The sequence below is a fragment of the Arachis stenosperma genome, chromosome 6, assembly GCF_014773155.1.
Source record: "Arachis stenosperma cultivar V10309 chromosome 6, arast.V10309.gnm1.PFL2, whole genome shotgun sequence".
NCBI classification, from domain to species: Eukaryota; Viridiplantae; Streptophyta; class Magnoliopsida; order Fabales; family Fabaceae; genus Arachis; species Arachis stenosperma.
The window spans coordinates 21,349,600-21,369,780 of NC_080382.1; the positions used below are offsets into that span (position 1 = coordinate 21,349,600).

General features: G+C 32.0%; 2 protein-coding genes across 3 annotated transcripts; both read left to right on the forward strand.

Annotated features, from left to right (window-relative positions):
* Positions 1 to 1,842: 1,842 nt before the first annotated feature.
* On the forward strand, positions 1,843 to 9,638 carry LOC130935003 (5'-3' exoribonuclease 3). 2 transcript variants are annotated; one of them, XM_057864533.1, is made up of 23 exons: positions 1,843 to 2,216; positions 2,444 to 2,546; positions 2,628 to 2,704; positions 3,174 to 3,365; positions 3,456 to 3,575; positions 3,704 to 3,766; positions 3,960 to 4,103; positions 4,199 to 4,363; positions 4,465 to 4,542; positions 4,642 to 4,728; positions 5,141 to 5,428; positions 5,644 to 5,739; positions 5,883 to 5,978; positions 6,062 to 6,132; positions 6,476 to 6,604; positions 6,686 to 6,762; positions 6,865 to 6,905; positions 6,991 to 7,065; positions 7,189 to 7,346; positions 7,953 to 8,069; positions 8,172 to 8,247; positions 8,392 to 8,477; positions 8,593 to 9,638. In XM_057864533.1, the coding sequence occupies exons 1-23, from the start codon at positions 2,013 to 2,015 to the stop codon at positions 9,275 to 9,277; spliced, it is 3,228 nt and encodes a 1,075-aa protein (XP_057720516.1). In that variant the 5' UTR covers positions 1,843 to 2,012; the 3' UTR covers positions 9,278 to 9,638. The 2 variants fall into 2 exon arrangements, with proteins under 2 accessions (XP_057720516.1, XP_057720517.1); XM_057864534.1 differs by having other exon boundaries at positions 7,965 to 8,069.
* A 5,107-nt stretch (positions 9,639 to 14,745) lies between these two features.
* LOC130932653 (cytokinin riboside 5'-monophosphate phosphoribohydrolase LOG1-like) lies at positions 14,746 to 18,839 on the forward strand. The gene is made up of 6 exons (XM_057862030.1): positions 14,746 to 15,206; positions 15,516 to 15,613; positions 15,969 to 15,999; positions 16,076 to 16,175; positions 17,934 to 18,004; positions 18,441 to 18,839. Exons 1-6 carry the CDS (start codon positions 15,078 to 15,080, stop codon positions 18,657 to 18,659), a joined length of 648 nt encoding a protein of 215 aa, XP_057718013.1. The 5' UTR covers positions 14,746 to 15,077; the 3' UTR covers positions 18,660 to 18,839.
* Positions 18,840 to 20,181: the final 1,342 nt, after the last annotated feature.

Genomic DNA, 20,181 nt, shown 5'->3' on the forward strand with positions numbered 1-20,181 from the left:
TAATTAACAAATAAATCTAATTTATTGATTGATGGGAAAAATATTTTGTCGGTATTTATTTTTAAGTGTTTGTTTGGGTGTTATTATTTTGATAAAAAAAAATTTGTTAAAATTTTTTTTATTTTTTAGTGTATTTGATAAATTTTTAATAATAAAAATAAAAACACTTAAAAATAAAAAATATTTTTTTAAAAAAGTTATAATTTATTTTTTAAAAGATTTTTTTAAATATCTTTTTTAAAAAGCTAAAATTTATATTTTTTTAAAAGATTTTTTTAAAATATTTTTTATATAATAAATAAATAAAAAAATACTTTTATATTGTTATAGAGTAAACTACCATTTGTACCCACGAAAGTTGAATACGCTGACATATGTACCTATAGAAAAAAGAAATTACCATTTGTACCCATAAAAAATTGTTTTTACAGGCAAAATTATCCAAACCCTAAAAAATTATCTAAAATCCCTAAATTACCCTTATCTTCACCACTACACCACCTCCTTCACCCAATCACCTTTCTAACCCTAACCCTCTTCACCCAACCACCACCCATCTTTCCCTTTCTAATCTCAAATTCCACCACCACCCTCTTCACCCACCCACCACCCCTCTTTCCCTTTCTAACACACTCTCACCATTACTTTTCAGTCAGTCCCCATTGCTGCTCCAATGGCTCATTGCCACACCCTCCTCTCTTTCATCCTCACAGTCACAGCAACACTTGTTGTCTTTTCTCCGGAGAAGAAAAGCACCTTCACGGTGCAAGTCCACCATGAAGCCAACATCAACATATCCCAGCCATTATCCTCTTCAAAATCACAAAAATAAAAAACTTAGATCAAATTGAAGAATAGAACATATATAGATTCAAAATAAAATCTTAATTTCTTAGAACATTCACAAAAAATTGTCAATTTCTCATATTCAAGATCACTATCTCGTTACAGAATAGAGTTTCTCTCTCTCCTTTCTCTCTCTCTCTATCTGAATCTCATCATAGCCATGGCTGGCACTGGCATCCACCCCTATCACCAGCAATGGCCCCCTGCGGCTGCCGCTCCTCCCCCCGTCATCTCCTGCCGCCGCACCTGCTCCCCTTACTCCTCCCCACCCCGCCGAAGAGGTAGCTCTCCTTTTCACCTTCTTACAACTTTCTTGCTTGAAAAATGGGAAAGTGATTTGTGTATTGGGTTAGGTTCGAACGATATTCAACCCAGGGCTTCTGGAGGACGTGAAGGAGAGGAAGCTACTAAATCTGATGCGGTGGCTTTCCGGATTTGAAGCGTCTCAGCTGAATTTCAAGGTCGAAAAGCTGGCGCGGTGGCGAGGAGAAGCTGGCGTGGTGCTCCTGGGCTGGCGGAGGTTCGCAACGTTGCTAGCGGAGAAGGGTGAAACGATGATGAGAAGGGTGAGAAGTGGTTTGTGGTTGATGCTGGGATTGGGTGGCTGAAAACATTGAGAGAGAGGAGGGAGGAAAGAGATGATAGTGTGGAGAGAAGGATAATTTAGGGATTTTAGATAATTTTTTAGGATTTGGATAATTTTGCCTGTAAAAATAATTTTTTATGAGTACAAATGGTAATTTCTTTTTTCTATGGGTACATATGTCAGCGTATTCAACTTTCGTGAGTACAAATAGTAGTTTACTCATTGTTATATCTAAACATAATTAAACCAAAAGAGCAATACCTAACCGACTATCATTCTATCAAACCAAAAGACGAAACCACCCTACGTACATGCACTTTATCCACAAGGGCAAATCCGTCCTTTTAAAGTATCGTATCCTACTAGGTTAACGCTTAACGCCATTTACCTCCTTCGCCGATAAAAAAAAAAAAAAAGGCGCAGCACACTGCGAAGAAGAATCTCCTGATTTTGCTTCTTCGCATATTCTTTTCGCCTCTCGTCTTTTCTTTTTTCTCTTTAAATTCGATAAACTGAGTGTAGTTTGAGAATTTCTTTGGTTTTTATTTTTCGAAATTTTCTGTGGTGAAATTGTAAGAGAATGGGAGTTCCGGCGTTTTACCGGTGGCTGGCGGAGAAGTATCCGATGGTGGTTGTCGATGCCGTCGAGGAGGAACCGGTGGTGATCGACGGAATCGCGATTCCAGTGGATACGAGCAAGAAGAACCCTAACAACCTTGAATACGATAATCTGTACCTCGATATGAACGGCATCATTCACCCTTGTTTTCACCCCGAGGATAGGGTATGTGACAGTAACCCTAATTTGGTTCATGCTGTGTTCTTTCTTTTTTCTATTTTTACTGAATTTTGTTGAAGTTGGATAATTAACGTTTTAGGAGTTTGCACATTATTTAGTACTATATATATGCAATAGTTTACGTAGTGGAAAATGTTGAGGTAGGTCAACTAGTTTATTTGGATTTGAGGTGTGGATTTTTTTTTAATTTATTGGTTTATTGTAATGTGCAGCCATCTCCGACTTCATTTGATGAGGTGTTCCAGTGCATGTTTGACTACATTGATAGGCTGTTTGTGATTGTCCGGCCTAGGAAGCTGCTCTACATGGCTATTGGTGTGTTGATGATTACGTTGTTTCTCTATTTCTCTGTTTATGTTTGTTAGTGAAGATTGTTTATCGAGTTTCAACTTGTAGATGGTGTGGCACCGAGGGCTAAAATGAATCAGCAACGGTCTAGGCGGTTCAGAGCAGCAAAAGATGCAGCTGACGCAGTATGTGATGCTAAATTTTTTGTCCCATTAGTTTGGTACTGTGTGCTGTTTTGACAGTTTCGAATTATTATCAACTTTAGTGTTCCATAGAAGTTAATTTCTAGCACTTGCATGGCTGTTTTAACAGTTGCATTTGAATGCTTGAATCCTCCCAGATATCTTGTTACTTATGAATATTGAAACTCACAGCACTCTAATTTTGAGTGTTATTCTAACATATCTACTCTTGAAAATTTGTGTTTTGGTTTTGTGGTTATCTTCTAGTAACAACTAAGATATGCTTTTTCCCCAAGTGTGAGATGATTCTACATTATAGTCCCTTGAAAGGCTGTTTGCTTGCATCCCTTCTTTGCTGGATAACGTGGTTGGCTTTTTGTTAGTGATATCAACAAAAGGAAAATTTGGAATAGATATTCAGATATGATTCTGCTTTGTTTTTTCTTCATCTTTTCCTGTTTCTGGTTGATAGGCTGCTGAAGAAACTAGGTTAAGAGAGGAATTTGAGAGGGAGGGCAGAAAGCTTCCTCCCAAAGAAGAGTCCCAGACTTTCGATTCAAATGTCATTACACCTGGAACTGAATTTATGGCTGTTTTATCAATTGCGCTCCAGTATTATGTTCATCTTAGGTTAAACAATGACCCTGGTTGGCAGAATATAAAGGTATCAAGAACATTGTATCTAAATTGTTCGGCTGCTGCATAGTGTGTTGTGGTGAACATGGTATCAACTATACGTCTTTGTTGTCTGCAGGTTATTCTTTCAGATGCAAATGTTCCTGGTGAGGGGGAGCATAAGATTATGTCCTATATACGGTTACAGAGGAATCTTGAAGGTTATGATCCAAATACAAGACATTGCCTGTATGGTTTGGTATATATCTTACTTCCAATATTCGGTATTTTTTAATATTCAATTTCTTTTTAGCTTCCACTCTATATCCTTTTTTGCGTTTGAAAATGACTTGATTAACTTGTTCTTATCATTTTGTTGTCTAATAGGATGCTGATTTGATTATGTTGGCTTTAGCTACCCATGAAGTGCACTTTTCAATTCTAAGAGAGGTTTGTAACTACCACATTTATTTCTTATGAATATCAGAATTGGAACATATCAGCATGTAAAATAGTTCCATAATGTTATCAATGAAGAATTGTTATTATCATCCTTTATACATTTCTTTTCCTTGCATAATTGCACTCTTCCCGTCAAACTTCACAAGTGGTTGAGGGTTTTGTAAATAATGTTTCATTGCAGGTTGTATTTACTCCCGGTCAAGACAAATGTTTCCTCTGTGGTCAGATGGGTCACATGGCTGCTGACTGTGAAGGAAAGGCAAAAAGAAAGGCCGGAGAATTTGATGAAAAAGGAGATCCTATTGTGGTTAAAAAGCCTTACCAGGTTAGGGTTTGTGATCAATTTTATGTCAATAGAATTTTTAACTGCATGTGACAATGTAACTTCTACTCATTGCCGTGCTGTATATTTATTTGTAGTTTCTAAACATTTGGACATTGAGGGAATATCTGGAGTATGAGATGAGAATTCCGAATCCTTCATTTGAGATTGATTTTGAGCGAATTGTTGATGACTTTATCTTCATGTGCTTTTTTGTTGGCAATGATTTCCTTCCCCATATGCCTACACTAGAAATTAGAGAGGTATGGCACTATTGGTCTGGTCTTGCTCTCTAATGTAATGATCGCCATTTTTTTAAGTATTAGTTATCCCATTTTTTCTAATTGCTTCATTTTTTCTTTAGGGTGCAATTAACTTGCTTCTAGCAGTATACAAGAAGGAGTTCAATGCACTAGGTGGTTATTTAACCAAAGGAAGTAAGGTATTTGATGGTAATTTTGTTGGTATACAACATACAAGTATATTCCAAATCTATGTGGTGTTGCTGTTTGTGTATAATCTATTTTCCCCCTTTACTCAGCCAAATTTGGATAGAGTGGAGCACTTTATTCAGGCTGTTGGAGCTTATGAAGATAGAATTTTCCAGAAAAGAGCTCGATTGCATCAGGTCTGTCCAGCATTTAATGTTACATTACTGCCCATATTAGCTTGCAGTTGTCTTTGATGAATGGTCAAATTCTGCCCAAAAAAATGTTATTTATGTATTATGCGTAAATCTGGTCTTAAGTAAATGAAGAGCTGACGCTTTGTTATGCAAGAATTGCCAATGTGGAATTGTCTAGATGTATATGAAATTATAAATCAGATTTTTTATTTTCCATATGTTCTTGGATTTTTTACACAAATAAAGGGACTCATCAGCAAATCGAAGCTCATAACCCTATATATATATATATATATATATATATATATATAGTTTATGTATTGTTAGAAATAGATATCTTACAAGTGGCTCTGAATTTTTTTTTTTTTCCGGTTCTGAATCCATTGTATAATTTTATTATTTGTTATGTCATCAGCGACAAGCAGAAAGAATTAAGCGGGATAAGGCTCATTCAAGGAGGGGAGATGATGCCCAGCCTCAATTTCAACCAGAGTCTCTAGTTGCAGTTTCACGATTTCATGGTTCTCGTCTTGCTTCAGCTCCAACGCCTTCACCATTTCAACAATCTGGGCACCATGATCCCAGCTCATCTGGGAAAGACCATAGGAGTGCATCTGAGGCGCTCCCAAAAGTTGCTAAGCTATCTTCTGGGGCAACTGTTGCTGCTGCTATTGTTGAAGCTGAGAATAGTCTTGAAATAGATGTATGTTTTCCTGCTTCAGGAGAGGCATTCTTTAGAACTAATATATGGGCTAACCTATGACTGGGTATGAGCCTGGCAAGTAGTTAAAAATGCACTGTCATACTGTCATTATCATTTAAAGGGTTTTATGATGAGCTTATTATTATTATTATTATTATTATTATTATTATTATCTGCATGTTGTTTAACAGTAGTGTTTTCTTAATACTTTTCAGTTTCAAGATAACAAAGACGAATTGAAAGCAAAACTAAAGGAGGTACTTCGTGAGAAATCTGATGTATTCAATTCACAAAATTCCGGAGAGGATAAGGTAATTTAGAATTGATATATTTGTGATTTTTATTGGTGTTGCTATCTATTAATTCTTGCAGTTCAATTTGTATTCAATTTGTGACGTGAAATATGAGTGATTTTTACGTGCACAGATTTCATGTATATTTCTTTGTTTGACAGATCAAATTGGGAGAACCAGGCTGGAAAGAGAGATATTATGATGAGAAGTTCTCGGCTAAAACTCCCGAGGAACTTGAAATGATACGGAAAGATGTTGTAAGTTGACAAGTTTGATTGTTGTGGTTGCCAACTTTGATTCGTGTAGATGTGTAGGTTTTCATATTGCTGTTTATTTTTAGGTTTTGAAATACACTGAAGGCTTGTGTTGGGTGATGCACTATTATTACGAAGGTGTTTGTTCTTGGCAATGGTAAGTTCCTTTTGTGGTTTTCTCAAGTGTTATGTTTATCTGTTGTCTCTGGACTCTGGTTGTCTTTCTTCTGCCTCACATGTGACTTGTAGTTATAAAATTTTGGAAATTAAATGTTAATTTTGACATTTGTTTTATATAAAAGATAGTCCATCATTAGACTGTGAAAAGGGATGGAAGGAAGCCACAGCCACGGAGATAATAAGAATTTCTTTTCTTTTTATGTATTTATGCTTCTTTAGATTTTATTTTAATTATGTTTCCTTTATCTAGTTTATATCCTCTAATATTCCTTGTTTTCTTATCAATCTAAATTATGTTTATCTCTTTCCATATTAAACAGGTTTTATCCTTATCATTATGCCCCGTTTGCATCTGATCTCAAGGACCTTGGGAGTCTTGATATTAACTTTACACTGGGTACCCCATTCAAACCTTTTGACCAACTTCTTGGGGTTTTCCCTGCTGCGAGGTCTGTCCTCTACCCCTTTTTTCCCCGTAAGATAATTAAAACTATACTTCAAGTGAGGTGGTAACTTTGGCTTGTTTGCAGCTCACATGCCCTTCCTCAACCATATAGGAAACTTATGACAGAAGCTGACTCACCAATCATTGATTTTTATCCAGTTGGTATGGCTTTAATTTTGATTGGTTGAATTTTTAAGAAGATTTTTGGAATTTTTATGCATGATGTGTAATTTTCTTACCTCAAATTTTCTTGCTATGTGTCAGACTTTGAAGTGGACATGAATGGCAAACGCTATTCTTGGCAGGTTTGTTCCTCATTTACCGTTTTTCTAGAAAATCTATTTTCCACACAATGGCAACAATTTATAATATCATCTTTCCTTTTTGTAGGGTATTGCAAAGTTGCCTTTTATTGATGAAGCACGTCTTCTTGCAGAAGTTAAAAAAGTTGAAAAATTGTTAACAGTATGGCTCTGCTCTTCTGCGTTCATTTTTTTACGTATTTTTATTGTTTTAGTGAACCCTTGGTTTTCTGTTTTATGCTGATTTTCATTTCGTCTTCTTTGTACCCCATTATAAAAAAAAAAGCCAGAGGAGATGAGGCGAAATGCTATCATGTTTGACTTGCTTTTCGTAAATTCCTGTCATCCACTTTCTGCATGCATAAGTACACTTGACAACAAATGCAGAAACATGTCCGACAGTGAGCGTGTTGATGTCAAAGAACAAATCAATCCCAAAGAAAGGTCAGTGGATCTTGCTTTTGGCAATTTTGTAGACAAATAATGTGCTTTTTATTTTCTACAAGATTTCATATTTTATTAAATAGTTTTTTTAAAAAATTAAAAATTATATTGCCTTACTATTATAAATCTTGTTTTCAATCATGATTTGGTGATCAAACAGGATGCTGGGAAATAGATATATGAAATTAAAAAGCTCACTTGCTTATAAAATGTTCTTATGTTAGAATAATTTCTTAAGTGCTAGGCTGGAATTAGTATTCATTGCCTGGCATTTTTCATGTATGGCAACATGACAAGGGGAACATAATCCTTGCATCTGTGTGGATATATGTTTGTTTTGATTTGGGCGTGTTATAATGATAGTTTGTAACTGATACTGAGGAGTAAGAAGCAACTGTTTGACAAAGCACCCATGGTATTTCTATGTTCATTTATATGTTTCAATTTCCATGAGCGCAGGCAGAATTATGTCTTGATGGAATGGATTAACATTATAGTTTTCATATTCATAATGCATTCTGCAACCCACTCCCCCCCAAACCCAAAAATTGCATTCATAATGAGAATTTTTAAGTTCTGCCTGGACTATTTTCTGATGTTATTTAGGTATACGTGCAGTGGTGGAATGAATGGTTTTATATCCTTATGTGGTGGAGAGCCTTGCCCTCCTATCTTTAGGTCTCCTGTTGAAGGCATGGAAGATATTATGGACAATCATGTCATGTAAGAATTATTTTTTCCGAAATTGTGACCAACATTGTTTTTTGCCTTGGATCTGAAGATTTATGCGCTGATTTTTCACATTTTTTGAATTGCTTTTTTCAGATGTGCCATATACAGACTCCCACAGGCGCATAAACACATTACTCGACCACCACCAGGAGTTAAATTTCCAAAGAAGGTAGTTTAATATTCTGCTGCTGCTTTATTTATACTCCATAAATGTGCACCATACTGTACAAAGTCTGTTAAATTTAGCCTGCTTCTACATGTTTTCTTTCCATAGCTTATTGACACAGGTGGTAATAAAATTGTTATTGTGCAGACTGTGACTCTTGGGGATATGAAACCTGAACCAGTATTATGGCATGAAGATTCTGGTGGGAGACGGGGTGGTGGGGATAATGGGAGGTATATCTTACGATAATTAAGTTTGGTTAAAGTTGTGATTTATTGTTCATTTGTTTGTGTATAAGATCTTGTCATCTAGGTTGCTAAATTGACCGGGACTCGTGTTCTGTTTCAGGAGAAACCCTCCAGGATCTATTTCTGGTCGAGAGCTTGGAGATGCAGCACACAGATTAGTAGCGAATTCCTTACAAGCAAAAGGTGCCAACAATGGATATCGCTATCCGATTAATGGACCACCTCCATCTTACGCACCACCAATGGCTCACCAAAGATTGCCTCCCTACAATTATGAATCACACCCAGGATACGGTGCCATGCCACCTTCTGTGATGCCTCCACTCCAGGGCCAGCAGCCTTATCGACCTTATGCTACTGTCCCTACCCAACAGTATGGTTATAATCAGCCATATCAGCTGCCTCCCCCGGCAATGTACAATCATCATCATCAACCACCTGGTTCTTATGAAAGAAATAACCACCAACACCCCCCACGATCAAACCATTATGGAAGAAATCATGGTAGTGGGGGAAGTGGGAGGGATGGATACCAACCATCAGGTAATAATCACAATGCCAGGTATCCAAATGCGTCGCAAGGGGCATTTGGTAGTCATCATCAAGATGTTCGACATCATGGCCAAGGTTACCAACCATCTAGACATCACCAGAATTGGGCTCCAAGGAATGACGAAAATGGCCCCAGGGATTATGGGCACCAACATTCGGCCAATCAATTTTCTTCTTTGGACAGAAGGGGAAACAGGAAGCCAATGCCACCACCTGGTTATAGTCGCAGATAAATTCATTTCCTCTAGGGTAAGAATAATCGCAATCCTCTAAAATGGTTGATATCTGATATTGTTGTACCGTATGTTTTTCTTTAGTTTAGGTGAAAGTTTGAGAGTTGTACCATTAGTTTCTATTCATTGTTTTAATCTGAGCTCATGCTCCGTCAATTTTTCATCAAATAGATTATAGTGGTCAATTATAACCCTTGAACTCAGGTTTGATTGCATTTTCAAATTTATAGGTTATTTTATTGTGTAATTCTATTTTACACACTATTATCTGTTTATTTTGAAGCAACTATTCTTGTATTTCCTTTCCTGATAAATACATTGACCCACCAAAAACTAGAAAGAAAGTAGGTAGTGTTTTTTACTTTTTGGTGTATATTATTATGTACATATTTTATAATGGATAGACATGTGACATGTCTTCCCAAGAACTATTGTATTTTTTATATATGATGGCATACAAGAAGTGGTGAAAAGAGGAGATATGTGAAAGACCGAAAGTGGATGGCCATAAATTCCCTGCAAATTCTGCATGCTGCTTATTGGCCCAGACCTACACTTCCCATATCGGGATCAAGAAGGAAACTTGATTTTCATTTTTCAGGCAATCATGATGATGATAATAATAATAATAATAATAATATCTCAATTCCATTTTTGCTAAATATATAATAACTTGCTAATGAGCATACATAATATTCTTTTACTTTTTTTTTTTCTGTAAATAACAAATGTCAAAGATTTTTTTCTACATATACGTAATTAAAGTTCATTCATTCTGATTTTCTAATTTATTATTGTTATTACTATTAAAAAAGAATGTAAATTTTTTTAAGTTATATATCAAGTATTCAAATTATTCGCTCAATGATCACCAATAAATCACTCTCGCTAACGGAATATAGTCCCAGTAAAATTAATTTTTCCACACAACTATCATTGTTAGAAACGTATTGGGTAGTGCTAGGGAGCCAATGGCTTAAGTGTACAATGTGTACAATGGGCTAAATTTTTGGTCCATGAATAAAATGAACATCACCATACTAGCTAGAATAACCATCCGATACCAAGGATAACCATCCGGATACCAAGGATAATAAACATCTCAATAAAAAATTAAACTGATTTTGGGGTTCACCAAGGATCGAACTCTTGACCTTTCGAATCTAGAACTCTAATACCATATCTGAAACCACTCATCCCAAAAGCATAACCTGACAGGACAATATAACACTAATGGTCATATCTCTAATACTTCTTAAACCTCCATTGTACACATTGTACGCTTAGGCCATTGGCTCCCTAGACTTTTTCAAAGGTATTTCCACCGGGGAAAAGAGGGATGTATTTGCCTATTTGGTAATAAATGCCATGTGACTCTTTCTTCAGCCAAAACCATTGTGGTTGAAAAGTTGATAGGACATAACCAAGAAAGTTTAAGCCAAAGATCATTAAAAAATAATGACAAATTATAAATTGCCTTTTTGTCTCAATAACCTCGAAATTCTGTCTTACCCAATAGACTTCAAACGAGTAATCACTCTCAATGTCTTCTTCACATAAATGGGTTAATTAATTAGCTTCCTTCTCCTAAATTGTAGGCTTTGTTTGGCATGAATGAAGAGTTATGCTTACTTTCTTGTTTAACATGGTCCAATAAAAATAAAAAGTATTTTTTCTTTATTTGATTGCATAAGAACTATATATATGATTTAATTATTAAATTTATATTGTCATCTAATTAAATACACGATGGTGATCACGTAAAACTAACACTTAATTTTGTTAATGTAGTAATATATAGGTGAACCTTATCTTTTTTCATACTGAAGGAACGATATATAATTAGAGAGGCATCTTATATATTACTACCATTTCCCTCTATAAATTATTAACGAACAAGAAAACAAGGCCTAATTATTTTTCTAATGATCCTCTTCTGAAAACCACGTTAACCTTAAAGAAGAATTTAAATAAAACTTAGTCAAACACAACATAAAATATACCCATTTCAAGTAGAATGAACCATATACATTAACTAAAATATGACAATTTCATGTTCAAAGTTCAAACCGACTCATCAATATAATTGTATAGTCAAATGGCTTCCATAAGTTAGATTTATAAGCAATCAGTATATTATACGAGGCTTAAGAAATTAAGAACACGTTTATGCTCGGTTTTGCGCGGTTTATATACATGATTAGGATATATATCGTATATTATGGATATGATGACTAATTATTTATAAGTATTATTATTATGTACCATAGAAAGAAAAGATAATTTGAATTGCAAATATTATTATATTACCAATTCACAAATCACAAATTCTAGTGGTAGAATAGGTTTTTTTTTTTTTTAAATCATAAATAAGAAAGAAAAAAAAAGATGACATAGAAGCTCAAGTAAGAGCCCATAACGAAGCACAAGTTAAGAACCACCCAAATTAGATAAGATTATGTGGAAAGTTCTGGATTGGATAAGTTTGAGTTGATGCGTGGAAGATTCAATATTATTTTATAATAATAATATGAATAAGCACTCAAGAATATTATCTTAAACACTAATTAGTCATTTGATTGAAAAGTAAACTAAACAAGGAATAATCAAAGTGATCGTGCCATGGATGGATGGAGCACTAAGAGTTTGAAACTAAGATTCAAACCCGGCATTTTGAGGATTAGGAAGCATTAAGGAACAAATTATATTAATTAGAGAACCTAGAAAAAGAAGATCTACTCTTATTAGCCTCTTGATGAAGAAATTGGGATGCCATGTATGTATTATTATAAATATCTTAGAACAAAGTTTGGTTCAACCCGTGCCATTATTTTCCATGTGGCATTATGAGCTTAGAAAGTGGGATTTATCACGGGTGAGAGTGCTTTGTAATATTCAATAATAAGGTTGGTTATTAGGACCATACCATATAGTATAATGTTGGGGTCCATATTTTGCTTTCTATCATAACATTATTAATCATCTCTTATATTTCAGGCCTGGAATATGTGGAAAGAATAAAAATTATTTGATTTGAGTTTGTGGTTTTTGATATGCAACATTTAAATATTTTAATTATTAATTGATCCCTAGTTAGAGTTGTGTTGTGGAATTTCTTGAGATGAATAATTAAGTTGTAGGACATAAATAACTTTGAAACCCTCTTATTATTGTGTGACATTTATGTTACCCTACTAGCTACTCTACCTATTGTTAATGAAAGAAAAAGACCTATATGGCACTCATCAGCCACCCACGTATTTTTTAAATTGCCATGCTACATGATTAGGTAAGCTATTTATTTATTTATTTATTTATTTTATAAAAAAACGGTAGAAAAAGGAATGAGAGACGCACATTAATTATTCTGATATCTCACTCCTAACTAATTCAAACTATTATTTTTTGTAAAATTTACTAACAAAAAAGTGCCCTTGTTGTTATAAATAAATAAATAAAGGCAGGTACATGATATAAGGAATAGTATTTTCAAAAAAGGCTTAGCTTGACAAATATATAGAAGGCTATGCATGGAACTTAGGTAAATGTCTTAATTTGTTCTTTCTTATCGATCTCTTTGACTCTTTTTACACTTTGACTTTAATTTTAGAAGCAAATTCTAGTTTGCTACGCAGCTGGAATAAATCATATACGAGAAAAAGTGAATGGGTGACAGCAATCTTAAATCAACTACTTAGTGAAGAAAATCAGAGAAATCAAAGTCATTAGCAATTGAGAAATTATGGAATTTTATTCATTTAGCTAAACGGATAAAACTGTTTTTTTTTAATTAAATATATATAAATCAATAAAAGGATAGAATATTCGTATTACATTCTCTTTATATTCTTTATATATATATATGAAGAGTTTTGCATGAAATAATGAAATATATTATTTGATGATACTGGTACATGTCATTATTTATAATTAAAAATTTCGAAAGATACATGTTTGGTTTAATTATTGTTGAAATTTCGAATTCCCTCACTTTGTCTTTCCCTTATTGGTAAAACTAAGCGCAATAATGGAGAAGAAAATTAAATATTGCAAGTTTTTTCTTTTAAAAAAAACACACACACACACACACAATTTTAGTATGCTTGTGTGTTGTGTCCTCAGAATTCTTCCGCAAAAGAAGATATGAGATTCCATAAATTTCTCCAAATTAAAGTAGTTTATACTTTGTCGCATGTTCATTGCAACCAATTAAATGTATTTGTACTTGTTGTTATAATAAAATCAAAGATCCTATGTCCCCTTTATTTTTGTTTACAAGTTGTCTCCCCAACAGTAACATTGTATTTTCAAGCTAAAACTAAATTTTAGAAACATTAATTTAATCCTTTCTATATACAAATTTTATGAAACGACTCATCAATATATACACCAATCTCTTAAAATATAAAATAACCTCATATCTCATCAAGGCAAAATTATTTGAAATTTTCAATAATGTATATATATTATTTATGAGTAGTGTTTAGTCACTCATGTACTTATTTGACCAAATCAAGTATTGTATTACTTTTTTTAAGATGAGCGGTGAATGATTTTAAAATCATGATCCATATGGCGATTCATCATCACACACTATTGTGACTTGTGACTTTAACAACAATAATATAAATAAATTTCTCTTTTGGAAAAATTTGGGAATGGGGACAAATTTAATATTTTAAAAGTGAAATAATCTCCTTACATACTCTACTTTCATGTATTTTGATTTGACTTGATTTTATATGGAGAATCACTTTAAAAGGTTTTATAAAGAACAACATACAAAATAATATTTCAAAAAATTGAAGTATCTAATAAGAGCACAACCACCTTAATTTACATGCAATCGACAAAATTGCTTACTAGCCCCTAGTAACACTCCAAAAGTTAACATTAAAAAAGGGTCAAATTATTTCTATACATTAAACAAGGGACAAAGAAAGAATATACTAAAAGAAATAAAGTAAGAACTAAAATGGAATCCAATAATATTAACAAACTTTAATTTACCAATATTTTATAACATAATAAGTGATGTATTTATTTTCATAATAAGATATAAATGATAGAGTAAATTAGTATAATACATAATGGAATAATGTAAGAAGAATAGCAGAATTTATTATTTTTTGTTAATAATTAATTAATAATATTTAAAAATATAAACTAAAAATATGTTATTAAACTAAAAGAATTATACTAATAACTAAAAGTACTAAAAAAAAATAATATATTCTCTTGTACTTACGTTTTTCTCTGAATAATGGAAATGTGAACAAGATTCTTGGGGCTAAGCTAGGAGGAAATAAAATGTCATGAGAGGAGAGACGATAAATTGAGTTATGATGTAATGTGTGATGCATACATTGGAGACATTGATATGAGATATTATATATATATATATATATATATATATATATATATATATATATATATGTGTGTGTGTGTGTGTGTGTGTGTGTGTTTTGAGGATGGAACTGATTCTCATGTTATATATATTTAAGGGAACCAACCAACATTTCCCTTAACTCACTCTTTTTTGGGGCATTTCAATTGATTTGCTTTCAAAAAAGATTGTTAATTGCATCCTCCTAATTCTTTAATTTAACTATATTTGCTTACTTATGAGTTAGCACTTAGCACAACATACACGTTTTGTTAATATTCTATTGAATCTATTCTCTTTTCTGCCCCTCTCTCAACCCTTCTTTCATTTATACCAATTCAATTCACTCTTCACCCGGCTATATAGGGAATATACATACATACATAAAAATTATTCATTAATTTTTGAATTATTATGGAGATTATAGAAGAAGCACCAATGAAATCATCAACAAGGTTCAAGCGTATCTGTGTGTTCTGTGGCACAAGCCCTGGCAAGAACCCAAGCTACCAAATTGCTGCTATCCAACTTGGAAAACAATTGGTAATTTTTTTTAATTCTTTTTGTAAAGTGGTTAATCTCAATTTCAATGATATGTTATATACTTATATAAAGTGATTCAACTCTACTTCTTTCTCAATCTTGTGTCTCACAATTATGAGAAATTATAAAGGGAGTTCATGAAGAACTTTACATAATATTTCAATCCATGCATATATATGGTAGTTTTAATTTGTTCTTGAATTGTTATATTCTTAGAGCTTGACTTATTTACTAATTAATATATTAAGCCAAACAAAGGCTAAAACAAAGCAAAGTATAAAAAAGAATGAGAATAAAATTTGAATGCAGGTGGAGAGGAATATAGACTTGGTATATGGAGGAGGAAGCATAGGGTTAATGGGTCTCATCTCACAAGTTGTCTTTGATGGTGGACGCCACGTGTTAGGGTAACTACATCGCATTCATTAATTTCTTCTTTTTCTACTAATCTTTTGTTAGTGAAAACTAGTTATATATAAGAATTTAGTGTTTTAGTTTATTATAAATTATATACTGAATATCTTATAGTTCAATCTTTAAAGAGATTAGCAATATATATTTTTATAAATAATTTTTTTTATAATATTACCTAGTAACATGAAAGTTGAGAATAATTTATTATTATTATTATTATTAAAGATCGTTGTGTTTTTTCTCCATGGTGAATCACACAACCTTACTTACATATTTATGTCAATGAAATATTAATATATACTAAATAATAATATTACCTAATCAAGGATTATTCCTTATTGTTTGTAGGGTTATCCCTAAGACTCTAATGCCGAGAGAGGTATTTAGGTTTATTTCTTATTGTTTTAAAATATTTATTATTGAAAAGAACTATGGTAGTGAATCATGTGTTTCAGATCACAGGAGAGACTGTGGGAGAAGTGAGGGCAGTTTCGGGAATGCACCAACGTAAGGCTGAAATGGCTCGACAAGCTGATGCATTTATTGCTTTGCCAGGTTTCATTTTTCTTACTTTTGAAAAGAAAAAACAAATTAAAAAACTTTGTCATTCTCTATTGTTCCATCTGTTATGAGTTATGGACAAAACTTACTTATATAATGGGTTACTCCAAATTTTGACATTTTATGTAATAAGCTATATATAAAATATTAATTAGATTATTTTTATATTAATTAAATATGGATAATAATTAATTATAATAAGAATATGTAAAAAGTATATAAGATTAGTAAAAAATATTTTTTTAATTTTTTATTTTTATTCATTTAAAAATTTTAATAAAGAGCAAAAATGTATTCAGAGAAAAATAGCAAAAGAGTGTCTCTATGTAGAAGATGGTATAATGCCAGGAATGATCCCATACGAATTGGAAGGAGATACAAGGGGTTGAAAGGTTAGGGTTCGGAGACCAAGAGGGAGAGACTGCGAGAGAAAGAGTGTATTTTGCAATATTATTTTTTTATGAATTTTGTTAGGAAATTAATGGAATATTTGTACAATATGTACAATGAGTTATTTATTAGAAAAAGTGAACATTTAAGAAAAAATACTACTAATTTCTCAAATACAATACATCTATACTATTTAGAATAACTATTCTGAGTACCAGAATAAAAAACATCTGATATCCTACTAAATCGAACATCCTTAAATTCCATTGTATAAATTATACAGATAATTTATTGGCTCCTTATACTTTCTTTTTTTAATTAGTTTAATATTAATGATAATTAATTATAGTAAGAGTACATAAAAAATACGTAAATTAACCAAAAAATAATTTTTTCAATTGTCGATTTTCATTCATTGGAAAATTTCGGCAGAGAATAAGAGTGTATCTAGAGAAACACCAACTGAAACGTTGAAAACGGGGTTGACGAATAAGGTGTTTTGAAAAGAAGAGGACACCTAGAGAAAAAGAAAGAGTCACGTAAAGAATAGTATAATGTCAGAAATAATTTTCAAATAAACTGAAAAGAGACGCAAGCGAAAGGTTAGGGTTCAGTGAGATGGAGATTACGAAAGAGAGAAAATGAGAGACTGGGAGAAAAAGAGTGTGTCACGCAATATTATTTTTCACACTAAATTTTTTATACCATCAAGTTTTAAATATAGCTTCATAATTAGTTTAAAAATAAAATCTTATTTACTTATATCTTCTGATTTTTATTGTATGTTAGTATATATTGATGAAATCGTGGTCTAGATCTGATTTTAATAAAAAAAATAAAATTAAAATAGAAGAAGAAGACTAAAAAAAGAATAAATTTATCATATGAACAAATATAAAATCTAAAATTAAAAACTAACAATTGAGTACTGCAGAGTACATATTATTATTTATTTATTTTCTATATATGTATAAATTTTTTTATCATTTTAACTAAAATTATAAAAATAAAATACTATCAAAAAATTATTCAACTAAAATTAGTTACAACTTATTTTTATAACTCATTGAATATCAGCTTAATATCATCTCAACATGTATTCATTTATTTCCTATATAGATACCATATTTGTGAGAGGTCAACTTCTTTCCATCAATGTTTTACTTAGGGAGTCAGGGATAATAAAACTTTATATGTGTAACTATAATTTCAATAAAGAGTATATTTCTTTGAGGTACCCGAAAAAGGAAAGATTCTTGTAGTGGCTGTAAAATTCTATTAAAAAGTCTATTCATATATATTATTAGGAAGCAATAGTAATCCACTAATTAATTTGTTGATGATTTATATTTATATATATAGGTGGTTATGGAACCTTGGAAGAACTGTTGGAGGTCATCACCTGGGCTCAATTAGGAATTCATGATAAACCTGTAAGATATATATATATATATATATATATATATATATATATATATATATATATATGGAACCTTTTTTCTTGTTGTTAAGATATTATTAATTTTTTTTTAGCAAATTGAATATTCCAAAATGAAAGTAGACAAAAAGTGACCGAATTAATTAATATATAGTGTGTTTACTCTATTCATTCCATCTAAGACCCACAAATAATGCTAGGAATACTAAAATGTCACTCTATCTTTTTTCGGATTTATTTGAATTGGCATACTCATTGTATTTATATGAACAATTTTTTATGAGAAAAAATTTTCTTTTAAAAAAAGAAAAAGACTAGAATGTAGCATATATATTACGTGGTATTAGAAAAGTTGAATGAAAAAGACCTAATGAGGGTCCTAATCAATGAAAAGTGAAAAGAAACATAAATAAAAATGGTTGTAATTGCAGGTAGGGTTGTTGAACGTGGATGGATACTATAACTCATTGTTGTCATTCATGGACAAAGCTGTTGAGGAAGGTTTCATAACACCTGCTGCCCGTCACATTATTGTGGCTGCCCAAACTGCCCAAGAACTTATGTGTAAGCTTGAAGAATACGTTCCAAAGCACTGTGGCGTGGCCCCAAAGCAAAGCTGGGAGATGGACCAACAGTTACTAAATACTTAACATTCCAAATTGAATCTTCAATGCTTTAATTTCTCTTTCTCAGTCGATATACAAATGAAGCCTTTTTCGCTCACAATGTGTATCTTGTTAATGATGAACTACATTTGTGTCTTGTAGGTCTATTATATTGTGTGTCATCAAATATGCGCCATTACTATTTCTTTCTCAATAATTCTTACCAAAAACAATTCACGTAAATCAATTCAATTCACTCAAAAAATAAACGAAATAAGTAGTAAAAACATGACTTATTTAAAAGTAGGTCAATTTAGTCACCAGGCCAAAAAAAAAAAAAGTAGGTCAATTTAACTTGTTTGGATCATTTGTGAGTTAAGCAAGTTTGAGATGAGCGTAGAGTATTTTTTTTAATATATAACTAGTTAATTAATTATATGACACACACTACATACATTATTCACATTAATACACACACTTAAAATAGAAAATAAAGATACTAATTTATTTAACAACCCGAGGCTTTAATTCTATCAGATATAGCTTGTAACTGTATTAATTAATCTGTGATTTGTAATCTGTTAGCAAGCTAGTTAGTAATTAGTAAGTCAATTATAGCAGTTAGTTAACATAGCACTCAAGTAGTTAGTTTCGGTTATAATAGTTATAGTCATCACTTGTATATAAAGCATGTTTGAGCAGATCAATATCATAACTCTCTCATATAACATCACTTTATTTGAGCTCACACCTCTTTTTATTCTTTCTCTTACTATCCTTCAAGCTTTCATCACTTCTTTCTCTATTATTTTCTTCTTTTTTTTTTGGTGATAATTTGGTTGCTTCGCCATTTACGTTATTGGTAGAACCAACAATTTCGATCAACAAATCTTAAAAAAAAAATTAAATCTTTAAATTCTTTGAGATTCATGGATTAACCGGTCGTTTTTTAATCTTGTTTGCTTTGACGGCTCTATTACATAATATTGCGGCGGTATCAAAAAATTGTTTATGAAAAATTATAAATAAATGATTCACAATTTGAAGTTGAGGGTGAAAAATGCTTTAATTTGATCATGGATTCTTTATATTCTGGCGGTTTCTAATAGATAAAAGATAGAAAAACCACCAAAAGCATGAATAATAATGTCTAAGATTTTGAGGTGATTATTTCGCACGGTCGCTCAAAATTAATTTAACCCTAGTAGTTAGAAAAAAGAAGAAACATGAAACTATTTAAGCAGGAAAAGGAAAACCCTTGTCTGGTGGCTTTTGATTCAACTTCAAATTGTTCAAGTATTTTTTTTTTTTACCTATGGACAAGTATCACCATCACCATGCATCCATTAATCTTATTATTATTGTTATTTTTTTCTGTGAATGAGCCTTTTCTGATCCTGGTCAAAAGATTAAAAAGATGGGCCAAACTAAAGATATTAAGAACTGATAATGCTTTTTAAGATTTGATTAACAAGGCCTTAATGACGTACGTAATTGGGAATCATGATGTCCCACTTAAATGTTTGTTTGCATTTAAGATTTGATTACATTTAGAAGCTTTTTAATT

Excerpts from the sequence above, each read along its gene's own strand:
- LOC130932653 (XM_057862030.1), top strand. The coding sequence starts at position 15,078 with ATGGAGATTATAGAAGAAGCACCAATGAAATCATCAACAAGGTTCAAG. Across the intron at positions 16,176-17,933 it reads TGCATTTATTGCTTTGCCAG|GTGGTTATGGAACCTTGGAA; the intron begins GTTTCATTTTTC and ends TTATATATATAG. Across the intron at positions 18,005-18,440 it reads TAGGAATTCATGATAAACCT|GTAGGGTTGTTGAACGTGGA; the intron begins GTAAGATATATA and ends TTGTAATTGCAG.
- LOC130935003 (XM_057864533.1), top strand. The coding sequence starts at position 2,013 with ATGGGAGTTCCGGCGTTTTACCGGTGGCTGGCGGAGAAGTATCCGATG. Across the intron at positions 3,576-3,703 it reads GACATTGCCTGTATGGTTTG|GATGCTGATTTGATTATGTT; the intron begins GTATATATCTTA and ends GTTGTCTAATAG. Across the intron at positions 7,347-7,952 it reads CAAATCAATCCCAAAGAAAG|GTATACGTGCAGTGGTGGAA; the intron begins GTCAGTGGATCT and ends GATGTTATTTAG.